Source organism: Zeus faber (assembly GCF_960531495.2).
Source record: "Zeus faber genome assembly, chromosome: 12".
NCBI classification, from domain to species: Eukaryota; Metazoa; Chordata; class Actinopteri; order Zeiformes; family Zeidae; genus Zeus; species Zeus faber.
The window spans coordinates 28,204,418-28,229,258 of NC_137196.1; the positions used below are offsets into that span (position 1 = coordinate 28,204,418).

Sequence of the window (24,841 nt, forward strand, 5' to 3'; positions counted from 1 at the left end):
ATTTATTTTTATTTTCCGGACGATTCCGTAATTGAATAAAAGAAAGTCCGCCCCAAGCCCCGCCAGATCCCGCTGATTTCTCCAAGCTCCCCGCTGCTCCAGACACTGCGGTGAAAGTAAGAACAAACATTTAAACGAGGCCTTGTAGATCTTGTATGAGTGAAGATTCAACAACTGGATTGATTATTTCTCCTCTCAAATTTGTTCAGAAACAGATTTTTAGTATACAGATAAGGGGAAATCAGTAAAAGTTAACAGAGAAATGCAACACAATCTGGAGTAAAGCTCAAACCCCATTGGCTCACAGAACTTAGGGGCCTCTGGAGGGTGGGGGCCTCCTCCCGCTGAAACAGCCCGTTTTCAGACAGGGTGGATTGGACGCATGTTAGAATGGCTCAAATGCATAATCTGAGTGGTATTATCAGCACAAAAATTAAAAAAATAAAAAATAAAAAATATAAAAATGTGTTGGGGAACTCAGAGGCCATATACTTACTTGGTAAAAAACAATAGGTCCACTTTTAGTGAAACCCAGACCTAGATAGAACACCAAATTGAAAATAAAACACATCAGGATATGGTTTCAGAGCATTATTGCGAGCATAAAATAAATGAGCACAGCAGGTATCTTGAGGACTCAGTGGTGTAGTTCATACCCTGAAACCCCATTAGATGGATAAAATAGTGAGCGTGGAAAGTGACGTTTGTGGCCTTTGTGACACTGTGGCATGCTGAAATAAAAGTTATTCCTTGCCCCTTTCTGTAACTCTTTCATCATCATAAACGTAAAACAAACCAACTGTCCATCTTTCGTGCCCTCCATCCCAGAGAAACACTCCCCATAGTTTGATACTGTACACAATGTCTTATATCCAATAGGAAATTCAATAAGCTTTGTCAAACCTAATACTATGCATGTCAACCTAATAGAGAAAGGACACTAAGTGGTCTGGTATCCAGAGAGCAGTAGGCTATGGATGTGTCTGGTATTCTTTTATTTATTTACATTTTGATTACAACACCGCCCCCCCAAAAAAACAAAAAAACAAAAACAAAAACAAAAAAATTAAAAAAAACACAAAGACCATATACAAACAACGCAAATACACAATACAAGTACAGTACGGCAGAGGTAACAGACAAAAATATTTAAATATAATGAACTTGCTTAGGAAACCACTGTATCACAGATCCTTATCGACAGGACTTCTCCGTTCTACTTAGGTCTACTAAGGTTCAGGTTTCTATTCATTGTACTGGCTTTATACTGTACCTTGAACAGTCAAAACACTTCTTAAACTAAATGTCTCCTATTTATAGTCTTTTAAAAGTGTCCATGTTCCATGTAGGCCCCTACCAGGCTGAGGCTGCACATTCCATCATTATCAGTGTTATAATGTCCTTTAGCCAGTAATTCAAACAAACACAATTTAAATTTCCTTACTTTCCATTTCATAATAATGATTCTTTTCACAGAAAGGAATGCCAATATCGTCAGGCACTGCGTTACTGCAGATTTCAATCCATCCACTATAACTCCCAATAAACACAGTTCTGGGCATAGTGATACAATCCAAATTTAATAATAAACATGACACTTTTTGGACTCCTTCCCAAAATTGTCTGGTTTCCGGGCAGTGTCATAACACATGTATTGAAGATCTTCTCTCTCCACAGCCATGCCAAAAAGTCCTGGAAGTTGTGAGGTGGGGTCTCCACGGATCAGACTTGTTCCAGCGCATCCCATAGATTCTCCATCAGATCGGACCATAACCCCACACATCCACATGATGGAGAAGAAAAGGTGATTCATCAGACCAGGCCACCTTCATCCATTGCTCCATGGTCCAGTTCTGACGCTCACGTGTCCATTGTAGGTGCTTTCAGGGGTGGACAGGGGTCAGCAGACCGAAAGAGCTGTAAGTAGGAAGTTGTAAAGATACTTTGCCTCTATTTACTACTATTTTAATCTCTTTCAATTTACTTGATATGAGTTTCTGCAACATAGATTACAGCTGTAGATACTTGCCAGGAAACACAAATCATTCAGGTTGAAGCTAATTTCAACCTTAATGATTTCTGGTTTTTGCTCGTTAAACCTCATTATTCTCTCGTGCTTTAGTTTGGCCCAAATTCATTACATTATGACTTTTTCACAAAAAATAATCAGAGTCTTCCCTCCAGCAGTAGCAATAATGGGTTCTACCATAATGGACACAAAGGCAACACTAATCCATTGATTGGACATTTATTTTGAATTATCTTTGCTATTTCACATGAGAAACTAATAATTGGGTTCCTAGTGTTTTTATCCACCTTTGTACAATACCACAAAAGAGAGAGGGATATATATATATATATATTATTTTTTTTAATCATCAACAATTTTCTGCCATATCCAGCTGCCGACCTCACACCGCTTGAGATAGGTCCAGAGCACTGACATCTATTTATTTGACATTAAAGGCCAAATAATATGTATATATTTTCGGTATCCCTAACTCCCCATCGTTTCTGTGCTTTGTAAGTTTGAGACTAGACCGACCGATATCAGTTTGGCCGATACATCGGCTATTATTTGACTTTTTTGACGTCAGGATCGGCAGTTATGCGGCCGAGGTGCGAGTATAATAAACAAAAAGAAAACACTGATTATTTATCCTTTACTTGTCTGTTTTACACTACTTTTAAGTTCACTGCATATATCTTTGACCTTATGTATATGTATGTGACAAATAAGCCTCTTGACTCTTTCACTCTCTAAAAATAAGCACACTAGGCATTATAAACCTATACAAGTTTACACTTGTGTTTAGACATTTGCTTTAGACTTTTTCCTATTTGTTTATAAATTTAAATGTTATCAAAGATAGAAACTTTAACATATCCCGTTGGGATATCCTGGAATATGCAGAAAGGTTTTCCCTGCCACTTCAATCCTGTTTTGGTCCTCGGTGCTTTGAAGACGTTTTGTCGATCACTCCACTTCAGCGTGCGGACGATGCGCGGTGTCAGTGGTTCCGATGGGCCGGGTCGCAGACGCAGGGTTTTCTGCTGCCGCTCCACCTCTGGTACCTGGTCGGACTCGTCTGGATCCAATACGTATGGGAGGATCGTTGCCATTTCTGGGTCGGGATCGGAAGTCTCAAACAGGCCCTCCTTCAAACACACAAACACCAGGCTGTTCCTTCTGCCCTGGGATTCCAGGTAGGTGACTTTAGATTTTAAACTGTTGCACTTCTCCGGAAGGGATCCCGGATCGTTTTAGTGCGATCGACTTTGAGGAGAAACGTTCGTCGTGCCAAGTCACAAAATCTCAGAGGTGCGCAACGTTGCGTAGGTCTCCACGCAACCCCTGGCCGTCATTAGCTTTAATGTTATCAATTAATCAACGATTGTTTGTTGAGGTTAACAACTATTGATCAGGGAAATTCCTTTAAATTTGCATCCCTATACTGAACGCTTTTTAAATGACCTGCAGACATCCTATAATAATATTGTGCTACACAATTAAATGTTCTTGTCTATTTTTATGATGATGAACACATATGAAGTTACATTGAAATATTAGATAGAATATTGCTTCCAATAGTTTTTATCTGATATCATACTTACCATTATCAACTACTTCAATGTGATGCACTGTTGATATGTATGTTAGAGATTCGATTTTTAACCGACATGCAGAAATTGTGATATACAAAAGATTGTTACGATAATGTTTACACCCAATATAAATAGTTAAAAAACTAGGTATTTTTCCCCCTTTTCAAATCTATCTGGGACAACCACCCATCACATCACTCATCCCCTAAAGCCGGAAATGTGCTGTGCAGGGCTGAGCCCAATGATGCCCTGTTGGTTCCTGATGTGTTCCATGTACAGAGCCAGCAGGGCTGCGTTCGTTGCTATAGAACTGCTATAGTAACTAGATGCTACTATCAGCTGTTTGTCTATTATGCTACTGTAATAAGCTAATCGTTATCACTAATTTGCCAAAAACATCAAGATGCAGCACTCTTTGCAGCATTTTTGCGTTCTGTTCATTGTTATCCAACAGCCGGTTAAACCGAAAACAAACATAATTTACATTTTTTCCAGTTGTGTTCACATCAACTTCGAGTGACAAAGGACTGATGTGAAATGAGATTTAACATTTCCAAACATTTTGGAATTAATCAAATAAATGTTTATTTTTATTAGTAGGGTATTTTAAAACAAAGTAAAACAGACCGGCATTGCCTGTCAAGGGCGTATTTCCGACTGTGACGGTTGAATTAAGTCAAATAGAAACAAATAGCCTTTCTTAACATTTTCAGATATTAAATGTGAAATAACATAACATTTACGTATGATAGTGTTAAATAAATAAAACAAAATCAAATAGATCAGCATTGCCTTAAGGGATAAGGCCAAAATGCGCTTTCCTGGGACAGTCCCCGTTTATTCTACTTGTCCCTGTTAAATAAACAAACGAGCAAACAGTAATAGACAATGTCTGGCCTGTTTGATTTTCACTTGACTTTGTCGAGGTTCCATGCCAAGAAGACGAGCATGTTCACCTCCTTCAGTTTGAGGAGCAGGCAGGGGGTGAGACTGTTTCCAGCGTTGCTAAAAAAACCTGTTCGGGTGCATTGTTATTACCCATTATTATTATTATTATTATTATTATTATTATTATTAATAATAATTTAAATTATGATTATCATTATTACATAGTCTACTCCAAAAGGGAGATTCAAAACAATGCTTGCTTTGCAATTTTTCCCAGCCCCTTCCAGATCAGGAGCACGGTGAACTTGAAAAACAGCCTCCTTCAGAGCTGCGAGATTATTGCAGGGTGAAGTATTGTTGGCTTTGTTCTAGAGGGATTGTGTGGTGTTTAAGCATACATGAAAGTATTCATGTATGCTTATAAGAAAGGTAGATTATTTTATACATTTTAGAAAGACATTAACTGGCGATTATGACTTTTTTGGGGCGCGTGTGACGAGGACCGTCTATCGCCGATTATAAAATAACCGGCCCAGCACTATATAATATAATATTGTAATCACCCTGGATGCGTTGGAGTATCGTTAACTCAGTCAGTTTTAATGTGTTTTGCTGCAGGCGGTTCACAAGTCTCGGGAGAAGGACTTGGGTTGTCTGGCTGTCGGTTCAACGGCGTCGGTCATGGCCATAACAGTAGCCTAGTAGGTAGCAATAAACCTCAGCGTGTAATAACCGGGTGGCTTCTTCCACCGTCTAGAGCATTACAATATTATTAACCCGTTTAAGCTATGAACGGCATGTTGAGACGCAGCGCAGGGTTCAGGTTGAACAGGGATTTAGAGAAAGATTTCTATTTATTTTGTCTCCTACTTGTATGGAAAATTAGAAATGGAAACCTAACTGAGAATTGGAGGAGAGCCCCCCCCCCCCCATTTACTTGTACAAAACAAATATTTTACACCCAACTAAGGGACTGCCTAGTTCGGCCTTGGAACACAACAGTGGATGGCCGTCGACCGGTTCACAGTACATTTCGATCCATCCAGGTGTCCACGTATTGATGCAGTTGCATCTTTAACGTTAAAACCAGTTTCCAAATCGTTACGCCTTTAAAAGTTAGCCAAGATGAAATCCGAGAATGCCCCATAATGCTGTTCTTCGTATCAGCAGCTTGTAAGGGCATTTCTACGTATCTAACTGCACCGCTGTGCATCTTGACCCAAACCCAGCTGCCATGAGATAACATGACGTGCGTGGAACTGCCCTTGGTCAGCATGCATCTGCCCGGAACTCAAAACATCTCAGCCACGGCTCTACTTGGAAGAGGCTCCGCTGGGCCCGGGGCCAGTCCCCCAGCTGGCTCAAACAACAAGCAACAGCAGAGTTATGGGCTACAACTGCGAGTGCAAACAAACAGACTGCAGCCCATGGAGCGCTGCTGAGCCAGGCAAACAGTGGAAAGGGGCTCCTCAGTTATTGGAACAATTTAGTTGATTTACTCAAGTTTAACGAGGGGGGGATGTATTGTCATCTTTTGTAATTTAGACACCAGTATCTATTCGTGCAGAGTGCATTTTGTGTACCTGTCTCCCTCTCCGACGGTACAGACAATGGACATGCCAGCGATGGGGTGCCGGCGATCGGCCCGCCAAAACTGTGTTTTTATTTTGGACGTAGGTTATTTTATTTTACTTCTACTTATGGAACTAAACAAGTGTGCATGGAATGGTATGGAACGAAACCGTGCATAATGGAGGCACTTTCGCTGCGACTCCCCAGTCGCACCCACTCCATGCGTTATGCACAGATAATAATCTTAATGAGTCTACAAGTCGTGCCCCGTTCCTACGTGTCTGGACAAGTTACTCATATACTTATGATTCCCCTTATTTATAATTTTCCATTGAAATGTTATCCCTGTGCATTTTGTAAGCTTCTATTTTATCCTGTTATTGTAATGCGCACTGACAGAAAGTGTGTGAACTAGATTGGACACGGTAGATCGGTTGTCAAGAAAATCAAAGGACACACAGACAGATTGGACAGACGGAGAACAGATATTCCTTCCTTTATAGTGAGATTAGGGCTGTGAAAATAACTGCATCACCGCAGTATTTAGCTCATTACCGTCATCACTACACACGCACACACACACACACACACACACACACACACACTTTTCTTTTTTTAAATGGTAAAAGTAACAGGAGGATATGAAATATAAACACAATAATTGCTAGGTTCATTGACAATTGTTAAGCTCATTGACTGTCTTTCATCTTACGTTCAGGGACTTCTGGAGAAACTTGTCAGTTGCTCCACTTGTCACTTCAGCTTTGCGCCGTGCTAGGGGCTGACAGAATTTTGTCAATCTAATCAGATTTGACTGTTCAATGCAAATATGAATGGGACACGGGACGCACAGAGAGCCGTGCTCACGTCGGTTTCCCATCATAATTCCCTCTCAGCGCAATTTTAATTAGTGCTGGGCGATAAAAGGATAATTATCACCATATTTTTTTCCTTAAAGTCGAAATAAAATAGATCTGTTCATTTCCGCGTTCCGCAAGTTGCAACAGAGAGCCAATTAGTTTGGACGATCTTAAGCTGACCTTTCACCTCTAACCAATCACGTTTGTCGATATAGAAATAAGCCCCGCACTCTCCCTCGTGGACAGCTTGCGCTTGTAAATACATACGGAGCGGAGATGGAGCCGCAGCGTCGAGAACTCTGAGGAGAAGCAGAAAGATGATGTGTCGTTGACAACAGGACACATACATCCATAGTTTATTTGGATATTTAAGTTCTGACCCAAAGCGGACGGTTAATTTCCATTATGTAAAATGTCGATAAGATGTGCAACAACAAACTTTGGCATATTTATTTTGTTTTTGATTTTATCCAAAATTAATTTAAGTGAAATGTTCATTAAAGCAGCTGCACTTTTTACTTATTGTTCACGAACGGAAACTGTTTTCAAATCGCTATATGTGTTACATTTATTTATCCGTTTTTAAAATGGCATTAACCGACGGGACAAATTTTATTTTGAATATTCAATAAAAAATATACATGCCTTCCTGATTTCTTACTTCTATAGCCTGCCTATCATTTTTTTAAGCTCAAAACACAGATAATATTTGACCGGAATCTCTCCAATTTGTCCGGGGAATTGAAATCTTCCAGGACACGTTGACTGGCAGCAATTTGTTCTGATGGAAACTCTGGATTCCGCAGTTCCGATCAGAGCAATATTTCCTCCAAACAAAGCAAATAAATAACCCTAGATGAATTTAATTTACTCAATCCGTTCTCACGGTGCGGTGGCAAATGCCCCACGGTGCGGCGCAGCCTGCACCGTGGGGCCTGCGGGCCTGCGGTGGTTGGGAACCTCTGCGCTAGAGGACATTCCCTCGACGACGGTCGGTTTATTTCTCACTTTCATCTCCACATCTGTGGAATTACTGGACATTCAGGTAGCTTAGAGCTGGTAACAGTGGCGCCGATGGACGGATTGACCTCGTGTGGGAATTTTGTATTTGTACGGGTGCAGTTCAGATTCCATTCCAAATACAGTACCTGTGAAAGACTTCTGGCACAAAGCTTGGTAGCAGTGTTACAAGGACCTCCCAACTAAGCCAACACGCAATGGGTCAATAGCTGATAGACTGATGATAACTCCCATTCATCAGCCGATAAACATTTTTGTTAATACTGCTTCACAGAAGCCTGGTTCATTGAACGCTTTAAAGACTTCCAGACTGAACCAAACGTCCCATCTTGTGTAAACAGGAAGGCTTTGGTGTTGGGGGAATGTTGGCTCGATGACACAGAATAAAAGTGCTGCAGTCCCACTGTGCTGGACGGACGTGTGAGGCAGCGCAGTGCACAGAGGATGACTTGTGAAAATGCTGCAACGACCGCCACCAGAACCTGCAAGTACTGCTGCTCGCTGCAGGGAAAGAGTGGAAGGAGCCGGGGGGATAAACAGAGCACAACAGAAACAGCCGAAATATTCTTGCTACAATCCATTCATACCTTTCTCGAAGGCAAAGCGGGAGGTGTTTGGTTTGTGGTTTTGGTGTGAATCGAGGTCAACTCCAACTCCCTCCCCACATAACTTAGGATATTTATCTGCATTTCACGCCATGTAAATGACTGTTAAAACACATGTTATTGAAATAGTTCAACTTGCTGTTTGCATATGTTGAATACCGAATTTACCTCCAAATGTATTGGTGTCACTGTAACTCATACAGCCATGACAAAGTCTTTTCATAATAGTTCATAATGTCTGGTCTTGAGGCCTTTACCAACATGAACTGCACTTTGCATTTCATCCATTTCATCACGTGTTTTCAAGCTTAACTCTGGTAACTCTTATGTGACTTGATGTACTTCCTCTCCTTACCTAGTTTCACCGCCTCTTTTAATACTCAAATCTACATTTGTCTCATTTTGAACTTGAACTACCATGTCAGAGAACACACCCCCCCCCCCCCCGAAACACTTTGTTTTGGTAAATCGGGCATTGGTGAGGGAGAGTTTCAGTTTATCGGCTTGTGCTGCAGAGTGAAGGTTAAAGGCTGTACACGGCTTTTCTAACACAATGGAAATGGGGAAATGGGGCAGAATACCGTGCAGTAGGCTATTAACATTTGTTAATGTTGGCTATATTGACTCATAATGTGAATATTGACTATATGACAACTGGCATGCAAGTCACACACTTTCAGTCCGAACTCCGTTTTGCTGCATTGCCTCCATAGCAGCTTGATAAGACTTCAAGACAATTTAAAATGTCTCTAAAACATGAATATTGTTTTTGAGAAAACAAACACACACAGATGCGTTTTACACACCATTAGAACTAATAAATGTTGGTTCTGTGCTGTACACAAGTTCGACAGCTAATGGGTATGGCAAACCGACACTAATTGCCATAGCTTGAATATAGGGATGGACACAGTGATGCAGTTAATGCTTCAACTGAATTAAACTTTATACGACGTGCTTGTGTTACACTTTACACTTAGAATTTAAACTACAAGGAGGCCACTCAAAACCCAGAAGTCAAGAACGGACAGTCAGTTCTGTTGTCTCATACACGGCTTTCAAAGTTCAGATCATATTACACCGGAGGAAAAGGGCAACGGCGAAATGGACATCCTTTGTTTCGTCTTAACAGAGAAATTTTGTGCAAAAACAGTACCGGACATGACACATATATTAAAGGTGATATTGCTCATAGGGAACAGGGGAATGGCAGGAGACCTAGTAAAATTACAGCGTGGAAGCAATTTGTGCCCAATAACAGAACACTTATTCAAATCAAACATTTTTCCCCCTCATAGATTGAGTCAATGAACGCTTAGTTTGTATTATCAGAGCAAAGGTTGACTAACATGCCTGTCTCTGTCACACACAGACATTTGAACTTGTTGATCCCATGTTAAAAAACAAGAAGCCAGTTGCCGCTTGCTCAGCAGTTTGGGGCAGACAGAGGGGGGTGAACATGCATCAAGATCTGCTGAAGAAACGATGACTCAGTCAAACGGTTTTGTCTCCCGAACACACAAGCGTCACGCAGCGTTTAGGTAGTTTTAGTTACCGTTTAGTGAGCTGTACCAGGTAGTTTCTACCCGTTAGTGAGCTGTACCAGCTGTACCGGGTAGTTTCAGTACCCGTTAGTGAGCTATACTTACATACTTTGAGTGCCCGTGCCATGACAGCAGTTTGCTGGTGCTGTCATTGACTGGATGTCAGTGCAGCCATGTCAATAATCGTATCCGACCCAGTCAACACTTGCATCGTTGCCGCCACTTAGAACGTGATGTATGTTCTGATTCTATTGTGTTTTCAGACGGCTGTGCCTGTGTTATTCCGCTCGTCTATCTGCACCACAATGCACCGACCCTCACCAAAACAGATTCCTTGTATATGAAAATGAACTTGGCCCAATAAACAGATTCTGGTTCGGATTACATGATGGGAGAAAGGAACGTTGGAAAAAAAAAACATTAAAAGGAAAAAAAAAAACAATCCACCGAAAACAACGCAAAATACCAAACATAACGAGTGCGTGTGGGTAAAACGGAGATATTTTGTGTGCAATTCCGGCTGTGAAGGCAGCTAACGCCGTGCGCTAGCGGCGGGCTAGCCTAGCGGCTAGCGGGTTAGCCTAGCGGCTAGCAGCGGCTGTCGGGGTGAGCCCGGGCTGGGTGTACCTCATATTGGATGTACTGCTTCCTCCACTCGGGGGTGATGTGCGCCGAGAGATGCTCCGTGAATTTCATCCCGACGTTTTCCCCCGGGACTCCGTCGTCCCGTCGTCCCTGTCAGCGGGTCAAAACGAATCCCCTGAACCGTCTTGGTTTGGGTTTATTTGTTGTTGTTTTTTTTTGTTTTCGTTTCGAGAGGACGTCAATGCCACAGCGGGTGGTTCGGCCGACGTGACCCGCCGACGGTGCTGCTCCTCCGCGGATTAGAGCGGCTCTGGCGACCCGCCGCTCTAGTACTGGTGCTGCGTTCACGTCACACAGGGGGAGACGGAGCAACGAGACTCCAGTGGAAACACCCGCTCACGTCAGCGTAAACCCAATGTCACTTCTTCTGGGGGTTTTTCTTCCCCTTTTATTTAAACTCGGTTATTTTATAAAGTCTTCCCCGTTAATAGTTCATTTGAACCGAGAAATCCCGTTCGGTAACCCTTTAAATATAATAAGACAAGATCGGATAAGGCTGCAGTGCGGATATTACAGCAACAAACAGTGCAAGTCCAGAAAGAGATTTAAAAACTAAACGAAATGAGGATGAAAAGACATGTCCACACCTACAAGGTGAAGGTTTAATGGAGAAGAAGGTGGAGCTTTGATATCAATACTATACCATGATAATACTAGTAATGAGCTGCTATAGTACATATGTGTGTTGCCATATTGCCCATCTATAGTCTGGTGAAAAAGCAGTTCACACATATAGAGATGGTAACAGGGAAGCTCACGTATAGCATCATGTGTAAACTGGCGAACATACGTTTATTCAGTTTATATTGCTCTGTTATTAATCAACATTTCCATGTTGTTTTCGCGGGCGGACGAGTGTTAAATTCTGCAAATTCCACCGGACGTGAACGCAGCCTCGGCAAACAACACTTGGCTTGCTAACAGCTCGTTTCAGCCCTGGGTGCAAACGTGTCAGGGCGACCGGGCGGCCACGGGGGTTTGGGCAACTGCGTTCCCCTCTCCACCTGCCGGGGATAAGGGATGGAAGGTGGAAGGCTGGGAGGAGGGGAATACGGCTTGTCCGCCCTCTGATAAACAAGCGGTCGGGGCAGGGCGCTAGCCGCGGGTCCCTCCCGCTCTCTCCCCCCCTCCGCCTCCCTCTGTCGGTCAGTGTCGCTCCACACGAGCTTCGTTGGGCTGATGTTTGGATAAGAACGACACGCTGGCTGCTCTTTGTTTATTCTGTTCTTATTTATTCACCATGAATGAAACTTGTTGTTCAAACATTCAGGACGTGAATTGGGCTTTTCGTCACGTTTGATATTTTCTGTTTTATTTGTTTGTTTTAGTTTTGTCATCATCACCTCCTTGTTTTGATGTGTGCTGCTGCTATCTATCTACCTGTCTATCTATCCACCTGTCTATCTGTCTATCTATCTACCTGTCTATCTATCTACCTGTTTATCTATCTATCTGTCTATCTATCTACCTGTCTATCTATCTACCTGTCTATCTATCTACCTGTTTATCTATCTACCTGTCTATCTGTCTATCTATCTACCTATCTATCTACCTGTCTATCTATCTATCTATCTATCTATCTGTCTGTCTATCTATCTATCTATCTATCTATCTATCTATCTATCTATCTATCTATCTATCTATCTATCTATCTATCTATCTATCTATATAGTTAATATGTTGAGTGACTCGCTAGTAGTTCAATATTTCTCAAACTGATTAATAATTCTCTAACAAATCAACATAGTACCAGATAGATTCATAGAGGAGGTTTAATACAGGGTTAGGGTCCAAACTGCACACACACACGCACACCATTTGCCCTATCCATAGGTCATTCATGGGCCAATTCACACAGACTGGATTACATCCACTAACAGCACCATGACTGACGCATCCATTGCTCCCACTATCGGCGCCGTCTCAGCGTCCGATTAACAAAAGATGTTTCACTCATGAGGTGCCGGCGCAAACACGCCCGTAAAGTTTTGCAGCTCGGTGCAATTTGCCCTCGCAATTATCCGTGTGGCAAAGTAAGAACGGTGGCGTTGGGATAAGAGAGTGACAGAGAGAGAGTCCCCACGGTGCTGTTTTTGTTTGCTTCAATCAGGTAACGGAGGGGAACGGGGCACGGCCACGCAGAGAGTGTGGCTGCTCTGTCCTGCGGGCCTGTATATATAATATAAAATATATATGCAAGCGCTGAAAACAAGAACAGTATAATAACCTTATTATTATTCTCAATTATGCTTAAAATGGAGACAATTTGGTTGTGAATGTTGAAAACCGGGATATTTTAGTTTTTCTACGACGTCTTGAAACCGGGACGTCTGGTCGCTGTATTCTAACTGTGTGTGGACGTCAGCGCCGGTGTTTGTGGATTGGACCTTTTATTGCAACGGTTTACATAGAAAGGGGGCAATTTTGCACCAAATGCATGAATAATTCATTTAGGTTCAAGAGGTTTATTTGTCACATACATACTTTCATACATATATGCAGTGAAATGTCTCTGCAACACACCCAGAGATTATGCACAATAGTTACTAAACCAAACATAATAACTAACCTAATTCCTGCCTTGGTAACCAACTGAAACTAACGGATTCCTAAAACGTAATGCAGATAGTGAATAGAATAATATCAATAAAATAAAATAAATATAAATGTATGTGTGTATGTATCGTATATGTGCAGTAAAGTGCATGTGAATAAAGTGAGTATGGAGGTATACAGTACAGTATACAACAGTAAGACACAGCAATACAGTAACACCGAACAGAACAGCAATACAGTGCAGTATGCAGTAACCCAGAGCAGTGATACAGTAAATTTGCAGTACAGTATGCTACATACAAAACAGTACAGTAAGGCAGTGTAAGTGACTCAGTGCTTTTTGTTAGGAGCCCTGGTGAGTTCAGCGTTGACAGTCTTTATGGCTTGTGGGAGGAAACTCTCCGTCTCAGTCTCTCTGTCCTCGCTGTGTGGCTGCGGAGGCGCTTGCCCGGCCGCAGCAGCCGAAACAGTCCGTTGTTGGGGTGGTGAGGATGCTTGATGATCCTGCGGGCTCCAGCTACTACACCTCCCGGTGTGCAAGTCCTGCAGGGAGGGGAGGGTGGTTCCAGTGGTACGTTCCCAGTACAGTTCCCAAAGCAGGCAGTGGTGTTGCCTGCCAGGATGCTCTCCACCGCTCCAGAGGAGAAGGACTTGAGGATCCCCACCGAGACCCTAATACCTCATTTAAATATGTGCAAATAGCACCGGAGCACCTTCAGGCTATTTGCGTGGCGGTGCAGTGTCACTCAAAGCAAACGGTGCGTTTCACCGTTTGCTTTGAGAATTAGACGCTTTCTTTATGTCTTGTTTGTGCAGGTTTAGCGGCCGTAAAAACCGCAGAACCCTTCTATGAATTCCCCCGAATGAGTGATAGATGTGTGTGTGTGTGTGTGTGTGTCTAAATTGAACAGAAGTTCCACACTCATACAGGTAATGTAACTCTCTCTCTCTCTCTCTCTCTCTCTTTCTCTTTCTCGCTCTCTCCCCTCTCCCCCCCCCCCCCCCCCCCTCTCTCTCTCTCGGACACCCTCCTGTCTTTTGCTACTCCCAAGCTGGGGGAGTTTGAGGCAGTAAGCAAGAAAGAACCTACACCTGCGTCAAAGTGGCACACCTACGCTCTCTGGCAGGGATGCCGGTGTCGAGGCGGACCCAGTTCTTGGGCCCAGGAGCATCCCCGAATGGCAAACTCTGTACAAGCCCCCCGTCAACAAACCTCCAGTGGAGGATCGCACATGGGGCGGTTGCTACCAACAGGTATCTGGCACACCTGGATCCCAGCACAGGGGTGGGATGTGGCACCTAGATCCCAGCACAGGGGTGGGATGTGGCACCTGGATCCCAGCACAGGGGTGGGATGTGGCACCCGGATCCCAGCACAGGGGTGAAATTTGGCACCCGGATCCCAGCACAGGGGTGGGATGCATCTTGTGGTCTGAGAGCGAGACGCTGCAGCACCTGTTGGTCCTGTGCCCTGGGTTGCAGGGGCTGTTCGGGCTACTGGAGCGGTAGATTCAGGGTCTGGGGGTGAGCTCCTCTTTCAAACTCTTTATCTTCGGTCCTGTTTACACTGTGTCAAACAAATCTGTCCATGTCCTGGTGAACACTGTTTCAGGGGTTTGGAAGCAGGAAGAACGCTGTGAGGGGTCAGTTGTCAGTGGATCCGGTCCAGATGACGATCAGTCTACTCTCAGCCCGCCTCAGGGTGGAGTTTGAGTTTTACAAACCGACTGGAACATTGGACACTTTCAAAAGTGTTTGGGGAGGTGCTGTGCTATGTCCAGGATGATTCCCTCATTATTGACCTATGATTTTCCTGTGGTTTGTCGAGCTTCTGCTGCTGTGACATGACTTACTGCAAATAAAGGAACCTTAATAGTCAAAACCTCTCCTCCCAGCCCCGAGGTCATCGTTCTAGGAAGATATGAGTGCACCGGTTAAATAATAAGTTAGTTCAAATGTGTCGCTGTCACTGAGAGTCAATGAAAATAACAAGATCCAGTAAATGTTCCTCATATTTATGTATCATATGAATATAAGTACAAATTAGGAGGAGCACCAAAAACATCAGTTAAGCGCGGCAGTTATTTTTAATTGCCAATGTTTGGACATTCACTGTTAGAACAGTTCAAAACGTTTTTAATCACAGAAATACAAATACCAAAGGATGTGGAAGCGGATGGTTTGGAGTCAGTTCCGAAACCCTTCTGGTGGCGCTGGTGGAACGTGCGGATAATTCACACAAATGCCAAGTTTTATCCTGTTGAGTCGGTTAGAAAAAAGAGACGACTGACGGAGAAACGGCGTCATGCTGCGTTCCTTACATCCCAAATGAACTGAGTAGGTGAAAAGGGAAATCTGTGCTGGAAATATCCTTCATGCGGCAGTTGGAAAACTGGGCCAAAAAAATCAATATTTGACAGGCAGAGAAAGCGGTTACAGGGCGGTGACGTGGTGATGAGGTGATGTAATCGAGTCACAAAAAAGTAACTGTAATCCACTCATGGGCGGTTGGTCCGAGTTACGCTTTCAAACAGTACGTGATTACTTTTCAAGACGTGAACACTGCCAAGTGTTTTCCATCGTTTTTAAATAGTTCAGGAGGCTTTCGCTGTCAACCAGTTCAAAGTTTATTCACATAGCACATTTTATTATAAAACAACAACCACGTTTGACCAAAGTGCTGAACAGGCTTGAAATGTGAAATACACGAATAATACAGAAGCACCATAGGAATGCAGTAAAACAGTTGTATCAGAAAACTTAAATAAAAAGATTATACAGCAAATAAAAAGAAAGAGAATAAACCCCTTCCATGTAAAAATGAAGATAAACAAATTATTTTAAAAAGTAAGAGAAATAAAATAATTGATAATAAATACAATAAAATAAAGGAATAATACAAATAAAAAATATATATTTATATAAAATGATTGATAATAAATAAAATAAAATAAAATAAAGGAAAAAAAAATATATATATATATATATATATAAAATAATTGATAAGATAAGATAAACCTACATTAGTCCCACAACGGGGAAATTTACAATAAATATAATAAATCAAATAAAATAAAGGAATAATAAAAATATATATATCAATAAAATAATTGCTTCACGCTGAGCTTACTTAATGTGAAGCAATGTGAAGGTTGCTCAAGGGGAAGCTCACTCCCTTCCTCTGCTTTGGGTGTTAAAGCAGTGACAGTCGGAGCCAAACGGCTGCTCTGATGCAAGCTCTGATGTCTGCGTCCAGAACCCATCACACCTTCACTTAACTGCCACTGTAACCCTTTAAAAGCCCTTTCTAACTCCGTTTTACTCAACACTGTATAGAATGCAAATCATGTTTTGGATTGGAAGGTTTTTGCGTAAAAAAAAAGAAAAAAAAAAAGAATTAAATTTGAAAAATAAATAAAAATCTGATACCCTAATACAGCCCTCGTATTCACTTATTGGATTCACTTAAAAAGATAATAATAATAATCTGACCTGGCTATTAAAAACAGTCATTTTAATATTTTTTGTAATTTAGGGCAAATTACATGCGTGCACACAAAAATACCCTTCTGCCATTGCCCATGAGCAAGGCACAGGCCCCAGGAGAGCAGAGCTGGTCCCCTGGCACCGGACTACCACACTGCCCCGGATATTTAGGATGTGTTTAACGCAGAGGAAACATTCTGGGCGTGGGCAACAGCAAATACAATTCTCACAAGGTTGTAGATGGTTTTTCCAGCGAAGCAGCAAATGGTTCCTCATGTGAAATGTTGGGAATTTTAAGGGTAAAGCACAGGCTGAGACGCTTCAGCGCATGATTGCAAATACACACAACCCGAGGGGAAGACCGGGACCATCCCCCCTTGACACTAATTATTCACCAGCTGAAGCGTAAAACTCAAATCTGAAATCAGAAAATAAGAAAAGTTCTACTATGACGATATGACGATATGACTATATGACGATATGATGATATGACGATATGACGATATGACGGTACGACGATACGACGGTACGACGATACGACGATAAGACGGTACGACGGTATGATGATATGATGATATGATGGTATGATGATATGATGATATGATGGTATGATGATATGATGGTATGATGATATGATGATATGATGGTATGATGATATGATGATATGATGGTACGATGATATGATGACTTATATTATTGTGAAAATGCAGCCGCTCCTTTACCATCATATTATTTTATCGCCCTGGTTTTGTGTCATGTTACACCCCCACCCCCACCTTCTGCATCTCTGTCCTCTCCAAGGTCACGACCACCGCCCCCCCCCATCCAGACCACCCCCCCCTTCCCTCCCTCGAGTGCGAGAAAGAGAACGTTGTCAACAAGCGCCCCCTGGTGCGCACATGCGGAATTGCACCAAGACGTTACACTATTTCTAAAGGGAAAAACAATTTTTTTAATTATTTTATCGTAATTCTCTGTGTTTTGATGAGTGTGAGCAAGTAATATACAAATACAATGTATTGTTATTATTATTATTATTATTAATAATAATAATAATAATAATAATAATAATAATAATAATAATAATAATAATAATAATAATAATAATAATAATATCAATAATAATAATAATAATAATAATAATATCAATAATAATAATAATAATAATAATAATAATAATAATTATGTGGCTATATAAATAAATACATTTATTAAAATACAGATGGGCATGTTCATTTGTGCAGTCGCTGAGCAAGACGTTATAGTATATTTTTGGTCCATTATTTTTAGACCACGGTTAAAGCTTATTTTGTCATGCATCATCTTCTTCTGATTGCTCCATAAACAGAACAGGAAAGATGATGATTATCATTGTATGTAATGTCATGAGACATGACATCTTCTTTCTCAGCATTGTTGTCACTATAACGTTGTCGGCAGTTGTGTTTAATCGGCGCTGACGCCCAAACCGTAACCAAATTGCGCAAATGTCCCCTGAACGGCGAGCGGGGCGACGTCCGTGTTGTGACGCAGCCCCTCAGAGAGCGTTCAGATCGAAGCTATCGATTCACAAAGCACACGGAGTGGGAGGGGAAAGAAACGACCGGTGGGGTTGCGTGACATCTCCGTGCAGTTTGAATCTGTGTCGGCCTGCGTGCAAAAAATAAACAAAAAGGACACAACAACCACGCTGCGACGTTGGGGGGAAAGCTTTTATTTTTGTGTTGGTGCATCCCGAGCGGCCCAGTTCTCGCGGCGACACAGAGCGACGGAGTGGTGCAGGAGGGTCAGGGATCAGAGGTCAACCAAGGTCGGACTGGACTGACCCCACGTTACACAACGGGCATGTCGGTGTGAACGGGTAAGCGCCTGCGGGTGAAGGGAAAAACGCAACCGTACTGTCCCGCAGCGACACCCGTGCACCGTCCATGCTCCCTGGAGCGCCGGGCGCCGATGGGTTGGGCCCCTTTGCAAGATCCCGGTGGCGGCCATGTCGCCCCTGCTCTGCGAGGGGCCCAACTCACGATGGAGGTCGCACGTACGTACGCATCGACTGGCGGTGAGCTTCCAGGCGGCGGACGGAAACGCAGACGGTCCGGGAGGAGACGTCAAACTGTGCCGAATTTTTTTACCTTTTTTAGCGAACGACTCGGCGGGGGTGAAGCGGTCGGATCCAGGCCCCTGGAAGAGCACGGCGCCCGACCGATGTGTCATACAACCGCTGCCGCTTGCCGTCATTAAATGCATGAAAGAATAAAAACTCCCTCTTCATATCTCAGAGCTGCTATCACGTCAGAAGAGCTCCCGTTCTCCGGGCGCCGGTCCACAGTCGCCACTCAGGACACATTCAAACTGCTGACGCGGGGATTTTGGACGCCAGCGCTCAGCTCTCACCCGCTTCACACCACCTGGAGAAACACACTGGACTCCACGCGGAAACACCATCGGGCGGCGAAGCAGCGGCTTAGCGTTCTGTTTAGATCCAGGTTGAGGTTTGGGTTTAGTCATCAGGCAGTGTGGGCCGGACGCCTGGTACGCCGACACCCGGAGGAAGTTTCGCCTGACGTAGGGAAACAGATTATTTCCTCAACAGCCGCACCCAGAGCCGGCGGAGTGCTGACGGGGAGGAGGTGGTGTTTGAACACGGTGCTGCCCTGAAAGGAAGGGAAGGAGAGGGCAAAGAGGGGGAGAAAGGGGAAGGGGAAGGGACGGCTGCGAAGAAGTGATGGAGGGATGAGCGCCGAGGTTTTTGGGGTGGTGCGCGGGGGGCGGAGGGGCTAGAGCCGTCCGTTCTGAGGTCAGGAGGCTCCTCTCTTGGCATTCACCGCGTGCCTTAATTGACTGTTTTTAAATCAAGGTCCACTGTGAACACTGAGAGACAGAGCCTAAATTCACAGACAGAGAGAGAGAGAGAGAGAGAGAGAGAGAGGGAGGGAGGGAGGGAGGGAGAGAGAGAGAGAGGGGGAGAGAGGGACGGGGATGTAAAAGGGAAGGAGGCTCAGTGAGAGAAATACGTATAAATCACAAACATATGGCGTACACACATCATACTTAATGCTCATCTTTCCAGTCGGGGAAGGCGGACCCCGCCACCAACAAGGGAAACAGCGTGCGGGCCTCCATCGGCGCGCACAGAACGCAGACACCTTGACACATGGCTATTTATAATGAAGAGTCGGCCAAATAAAGTATTAAATATGGGAGCCTTACGGATTACCGCTTTAACGCCACCCGGCGCCACCCAGTATTTACAAGTGCCTCAGCAGACGTCTTCACTATTTTACAAGTGAAAATCGAGGAGAGGACATTATTATTATTATTATTATTATTATTATTATTATTGATTTATCTGTATATTTTTCTCCATCTCCTCTCTGCACGAAGGCATGGCCCCGTCGTGTGACCGGCGGCCGTGCAGGGCTGGGCTGCGTCGAGCTGGAGGCAGGGCCCGCATCCTGCTGCAGTGACCTGCCTCAGGAAAACGCCTCAGTGTGGACGGAGGCTTTGAAAAGCCACCGAGCGACCTGCTGCAGCCCGCACTGACGCAGCCCAGGCCGGACCACACGGCGGAATACGCCGGAGTTATCTTTCATAACCCGATGATGACATTTAACGAGGGGCTATTAACCCCCCCCCCCCTTCCTGATGTGAATCACATCACAGGCCTTTGGAAAAACTGCAATACAATGCAAACGATGAAAATACACAAAAAAACACACAAAAAAACAGAAAATATAAATATCGGTTATAATAATAATAATAATAATAATAATAATAACAATAATGGCGACAATAATAATAATAATAATAATAATCGGTTTCAGGAATAATTATTTTATGAAACACGCACCTATGATAAATGATAAAGCAAAGATGGGTGGAGAGGTGACCAGAACATACAGCCCCACACTGACGGAGTCGCATTGTCTTGTCCTCTCGCCTCCTCGTCGCTCCATCCCTCCCCGTCCTTACCCTCCTCTTTTCATCCGGCGGCGCGTCTCCGAATCGGGGGTAATCCCGCAACAATTCCGCCTTCAGTAACAGTCGCGTTTTTTTAGTATTTTTTTAGTATTTTTTTTTTTTTGTATTTTTTTTTTTTCGTCGTGTCGCTCCTGAGCTCATTTTCTTCCGTTTCCGGATTCGTCTTTGGTTTAAAAAAAAAAAAAAAATTAAAAAAGAAAACTAAAAAATCTCGTTGGATGGAGAATCCTTCACAGCGCGAGCGGCGCCTGGGATGGGGATGGGGCTGGTGACGTCACCATGCAGCCAGACGCTCTGCAAGCACTCTCCTCCTCCTCCTCCTCCTCCTCCTCCTCCTCCTCCTCCTCCTCCTCCTCCCCCTCCCCCATCCAACCATCCATCCTTCTAACCCCCCTCCCAACCCTATCCTCCCCGAACCCCCCTCGCCCAGGCCCTCGCCCCACCCTCCCCCCATCCTCTTCATCCTACCCGTCCTCCATCTTCCTCACCCTCCTAAATCCTCCCCCGCCACCGACCCCCCCTCCAAACTTCCTCACCCTCACGGTCCTGCCCATCCCCCCCGCCACCACCCCCCATCCTCCCTGATGCCCTTCAGACTATCTGCTATGTAGGCCAACCACCTTCCAGCGTGTCTCCATGTTTGAGCGGCTTAGATGCAAACGATACCGACGTGTGAGAAGCAGCTTCAGCAGCTTCTGCAGCAGCTTCAGCTTCGACTGCTGAAGCTGCTTGTGCTGCTGCTGCTTCTGCTGCTGCTGGTGCTGCTGCTGCTGCTGAAGGATTTTGGGGGGGTCACAGCGATTACGCTTAAAAGCCATTTATTCCGCGGGCCTCTGCCCTGATGGATTGGGTTGTCCCACTCTGTGTTTGTTGGTGGTTTTGTTTTTTTTCTGCTTGAGCCTTTCGCATGTTGACGCATTGCAAACGCGCTTCCTTCCCACACGGGGTTGAGATGAACCACGACCTCCATCTGCACTCGTCACCGAGCCGGGGTCGAGGGGCGTTGACGGTCACTGGGACGGCAATGTGCGGAGAGGAGGGGGGGGAGGGGGTAGAGAGAGAGAGAGAGAACGAGGGAGGGAGAGAGGGAGGACATTTTAACATCGGTGTCGCTCTTCAGTCGAGCTCCGGGGGGGGGGGGGTCAGGGTTTGGACGGGTACATTTTGAGGCCCGATCCGGGGAGGAAGGAGGTAAAACACGCGGGGCGTCCCTGGCCTCGCTCCGCAGGCCTTCGGTCCTGGGCCTCCAAGCCGTCACGCGCGTTTCCCTCTCGGGGCCGTTGTCGTGGATGTGGTGGCTGAGCTGTTGTAAGCTGTTCTAGAATCCACGGAACTGATTTTTATTTCCTTTATCCGAAACAGAACACGTACGCAATACACAAACAGAGCAGATAGGGGTAAGCCTACAATTTTACTGGAATATCTTGTACTTTTCATTAATGTTAGTTAATAGTATTTCATAACTAATGTAAGTTCCATATCCTTTTTGTCAGCGGAAATGAAAAGGCAGAAATATCTAGGTACATTTTATTTTATTTTTTGACGCCCATTCATGTCCATTTTTTTTCGAATAAATAATATAAAAATCAACTGACTAAATAAATAAATGATAATCAGAATAGAAATTATAATCATAAAAAACACATTTCCAAAAATAATGCAAAAGGACTTCCGGTGTACAACAGCGCTTCCTCTGAAAGTAGCACCAGTACCGAGAGGCTACCACTAGATGGCGCTGTCCCCTCTGTAGCCCTACACGGCGCATAGACCTGGACGTGTCGTCATGAGATAGATTTTCTACCAGGTTTTTTTTTATTATTTTTTTAAATTTAATTAAATTTTTTCAACTTCGAACTTTTTAGTGAAATCCTTTGAAAGTCACTTGCGGTGAAAGTTGGAGGACAGAATTTTGACAAAATGTACTTGAACAATGTGAAGCGTTGGCCTGGACAGAGTTGGCCTGTTTAAGTGGTTTCTGCACCTACAGTGGTATATTAAACAGAGGGTCAACAAACACAATATAATCTCCATCAAACAGCCTTCGTTTGCTGTCACGCTCTGCGATGATTTCCTGCGGAATCTTGAAGATGCACATTTCAAGATAAACTTAAAAAAAATAAAAATAAAATAAAAAATCAAACGCCACAATCAAACCATCAAACCGACCGGGAAGAACAAACAAGAGCCCGACTACGAAATGTCTTGTTGAAATGTTGTCTTGAAATGAGTGTTTCTGAAACTCCCCCTCTCCTCCCCTCCTCTCCCCCTCTCCTCCCATCCTCTCCCCCTCTCCTCCCCTCACGCCACCTCTCCTTCCATCCTCTCCCCCTCTCCTCCCCTCACGCCACCTCTCCTCCCATCCTCTCCCCCTCTCCTCCCCTCACGCCACCTCTCCTTCCATCCTCTCCCCCTCTCCTCCCCTCCTCTCCCCCTCTCCTCCCATCCTCTGCCCCTCTCCTCCCATCCTCTGCCCCTCTCCTCCCATCCTCTCCCCCTCTCCTCCCATCCTCTGCCCCTCTCCTCCCCTCACGCCACCTCTCCTCCCATCCTCTCCCCCTCTCCTCCCCTCACGCCACCTCTCCTTCATCCTCTCAACCTCTCCTCCCATCCTCTCCCCCTCTCCTCCCATCCTCTCCCCCTCTCCTCCCCTCACGCCACCTCTCCTTCCATCCTCTCCCCCTCTCCTCCCATCCTCTGCCCCTCTCCTCCCCTCATGTCACCTCTCCTTCCATCCTCTCAACCTCTCCTCCCATCCTCTCCCCCTCTCCTCCCATCCTCTGCCCCTCTCCTCCCATCCTCTCCCCCTCTCCTCCCCTCACGCCACCTCTCCTCCCATCCTCTCCCCCTCTCCTCCCCTCACGCCACCTCTCCTCCCATCCTCTCCCCCTCTCCTCCCCTCATGCCACCTCTCCTCCCATCCTCTCCCTCTCTCCTCCCCTCATGCCACCTCTCCTCTGCTGGGCCTCGTAGTAGAATAATCAGTGTGTGGTTGAGGGTTGATGCCGAGGTTTCTGCCGGTGGATTGTTACGGACACAAGACAAGCGCTGAACCAGTCTGGAGACTTCCCGCCCCAAATATTATTATTAGCTACTCCCACAAAAGGATTATATTCAGTTATGTAAAGCGATCTCTAGTCACATTTATTTATTTGTTTCATCTGTTAATACATTTATTTAGTTGTTATTCATTTTATTAGTGCATTTATTTATACATTAATTGATGTATTCATCTACACATTAATTGTGCATATATTTATTAATACATGTATTGACACACACACGCACACACATACACACATATACAGTATATATATATATATATATATATATATATGTGTGTGTGCAAGCATGTGTTGTAGTGTGGTGTGTTGTGTGACAAATCAAGACTGTTTCTTCTTCTCTCTCTCTCTCTCTCTCTCTCTATATATATATATATATATATATATATATATTAAAGTCCCATTTTGGCCTAGTAGTCACCTCCCTTCAGCTGCACACATGAGCTCACCAAAACAGAGATAGAAAGAAGGACATTGTATATTCAAAAGCTTTATATAACTATTAAGCCACGCAAAAATAAGTTGAATGACTCTTGGAGAGGCTTCTAGTCTGATAAAATGAAAATAAGCACAAGCGCACAGTCCTTGAGCACAAGGTGCAGCGCCTCTTGAGTCCAGTGTAGTAATTATTTATTTTCAGTATTTATTATATTCTTTTGTTGTCCTTGTGTGTTTTGCTGTGTTGTCCTGCTAGTGATCTGAATTGGAACTAGGTGTTGCCATCCACTTTAACTGCGTAAGGCTCTCCCGTGTTGCACCTCTCACTGTTTACACCGTGAGTAAACAACCTTAAATTAAAATAAATGTATAATTTTACCTTATTGTTCACGAAGCACTGAAATGCAAATGTCCCATATGCAGGGGTGGATTGGTAACGGCTAAAACTAAGTGATGGGCTCACAGCCTCACACGCCTGCAGAGAGCTGAATGGATAAATTGATCGCAATTTAATGTTGTTTACGCCCAACAGCTACAGGCAAAACACTAGGGAATCTGACACAGAGCTACTTGAATATTGT

At 44.1% G+C, this 24,841-nt stretch overlaps 1 protein-coding gene across 2 annotated transcripts in view; it reads right to left on the reverse strand.

Moving 5' to 3' along the window:
• Positions 1–10,791, reverse strand: part of LOC307237545 (xenotropic and polytropic retrovirus receptor 1 homolog) — a gene marked incomplete at both ends in the record, with an annotated part of 37,907 nt that extends 27,116 nt beyond the window's left edge. For both annotated transcript variants that reach the window (XM_080010280.1, XM_080010279.1), the window contains one exon: positions 10,723–10,791. In XM_080010280.1, coding sequence (XP_079866406.1) covers positions 10,723–10,791 — 69 coding nt within the window. The remainder of the gene's footprint in view (positions 1–10,722) is intronic.
• Between the last annotated feature and the right edge of the window lie 14,050 nt (positions 10,792–24,841).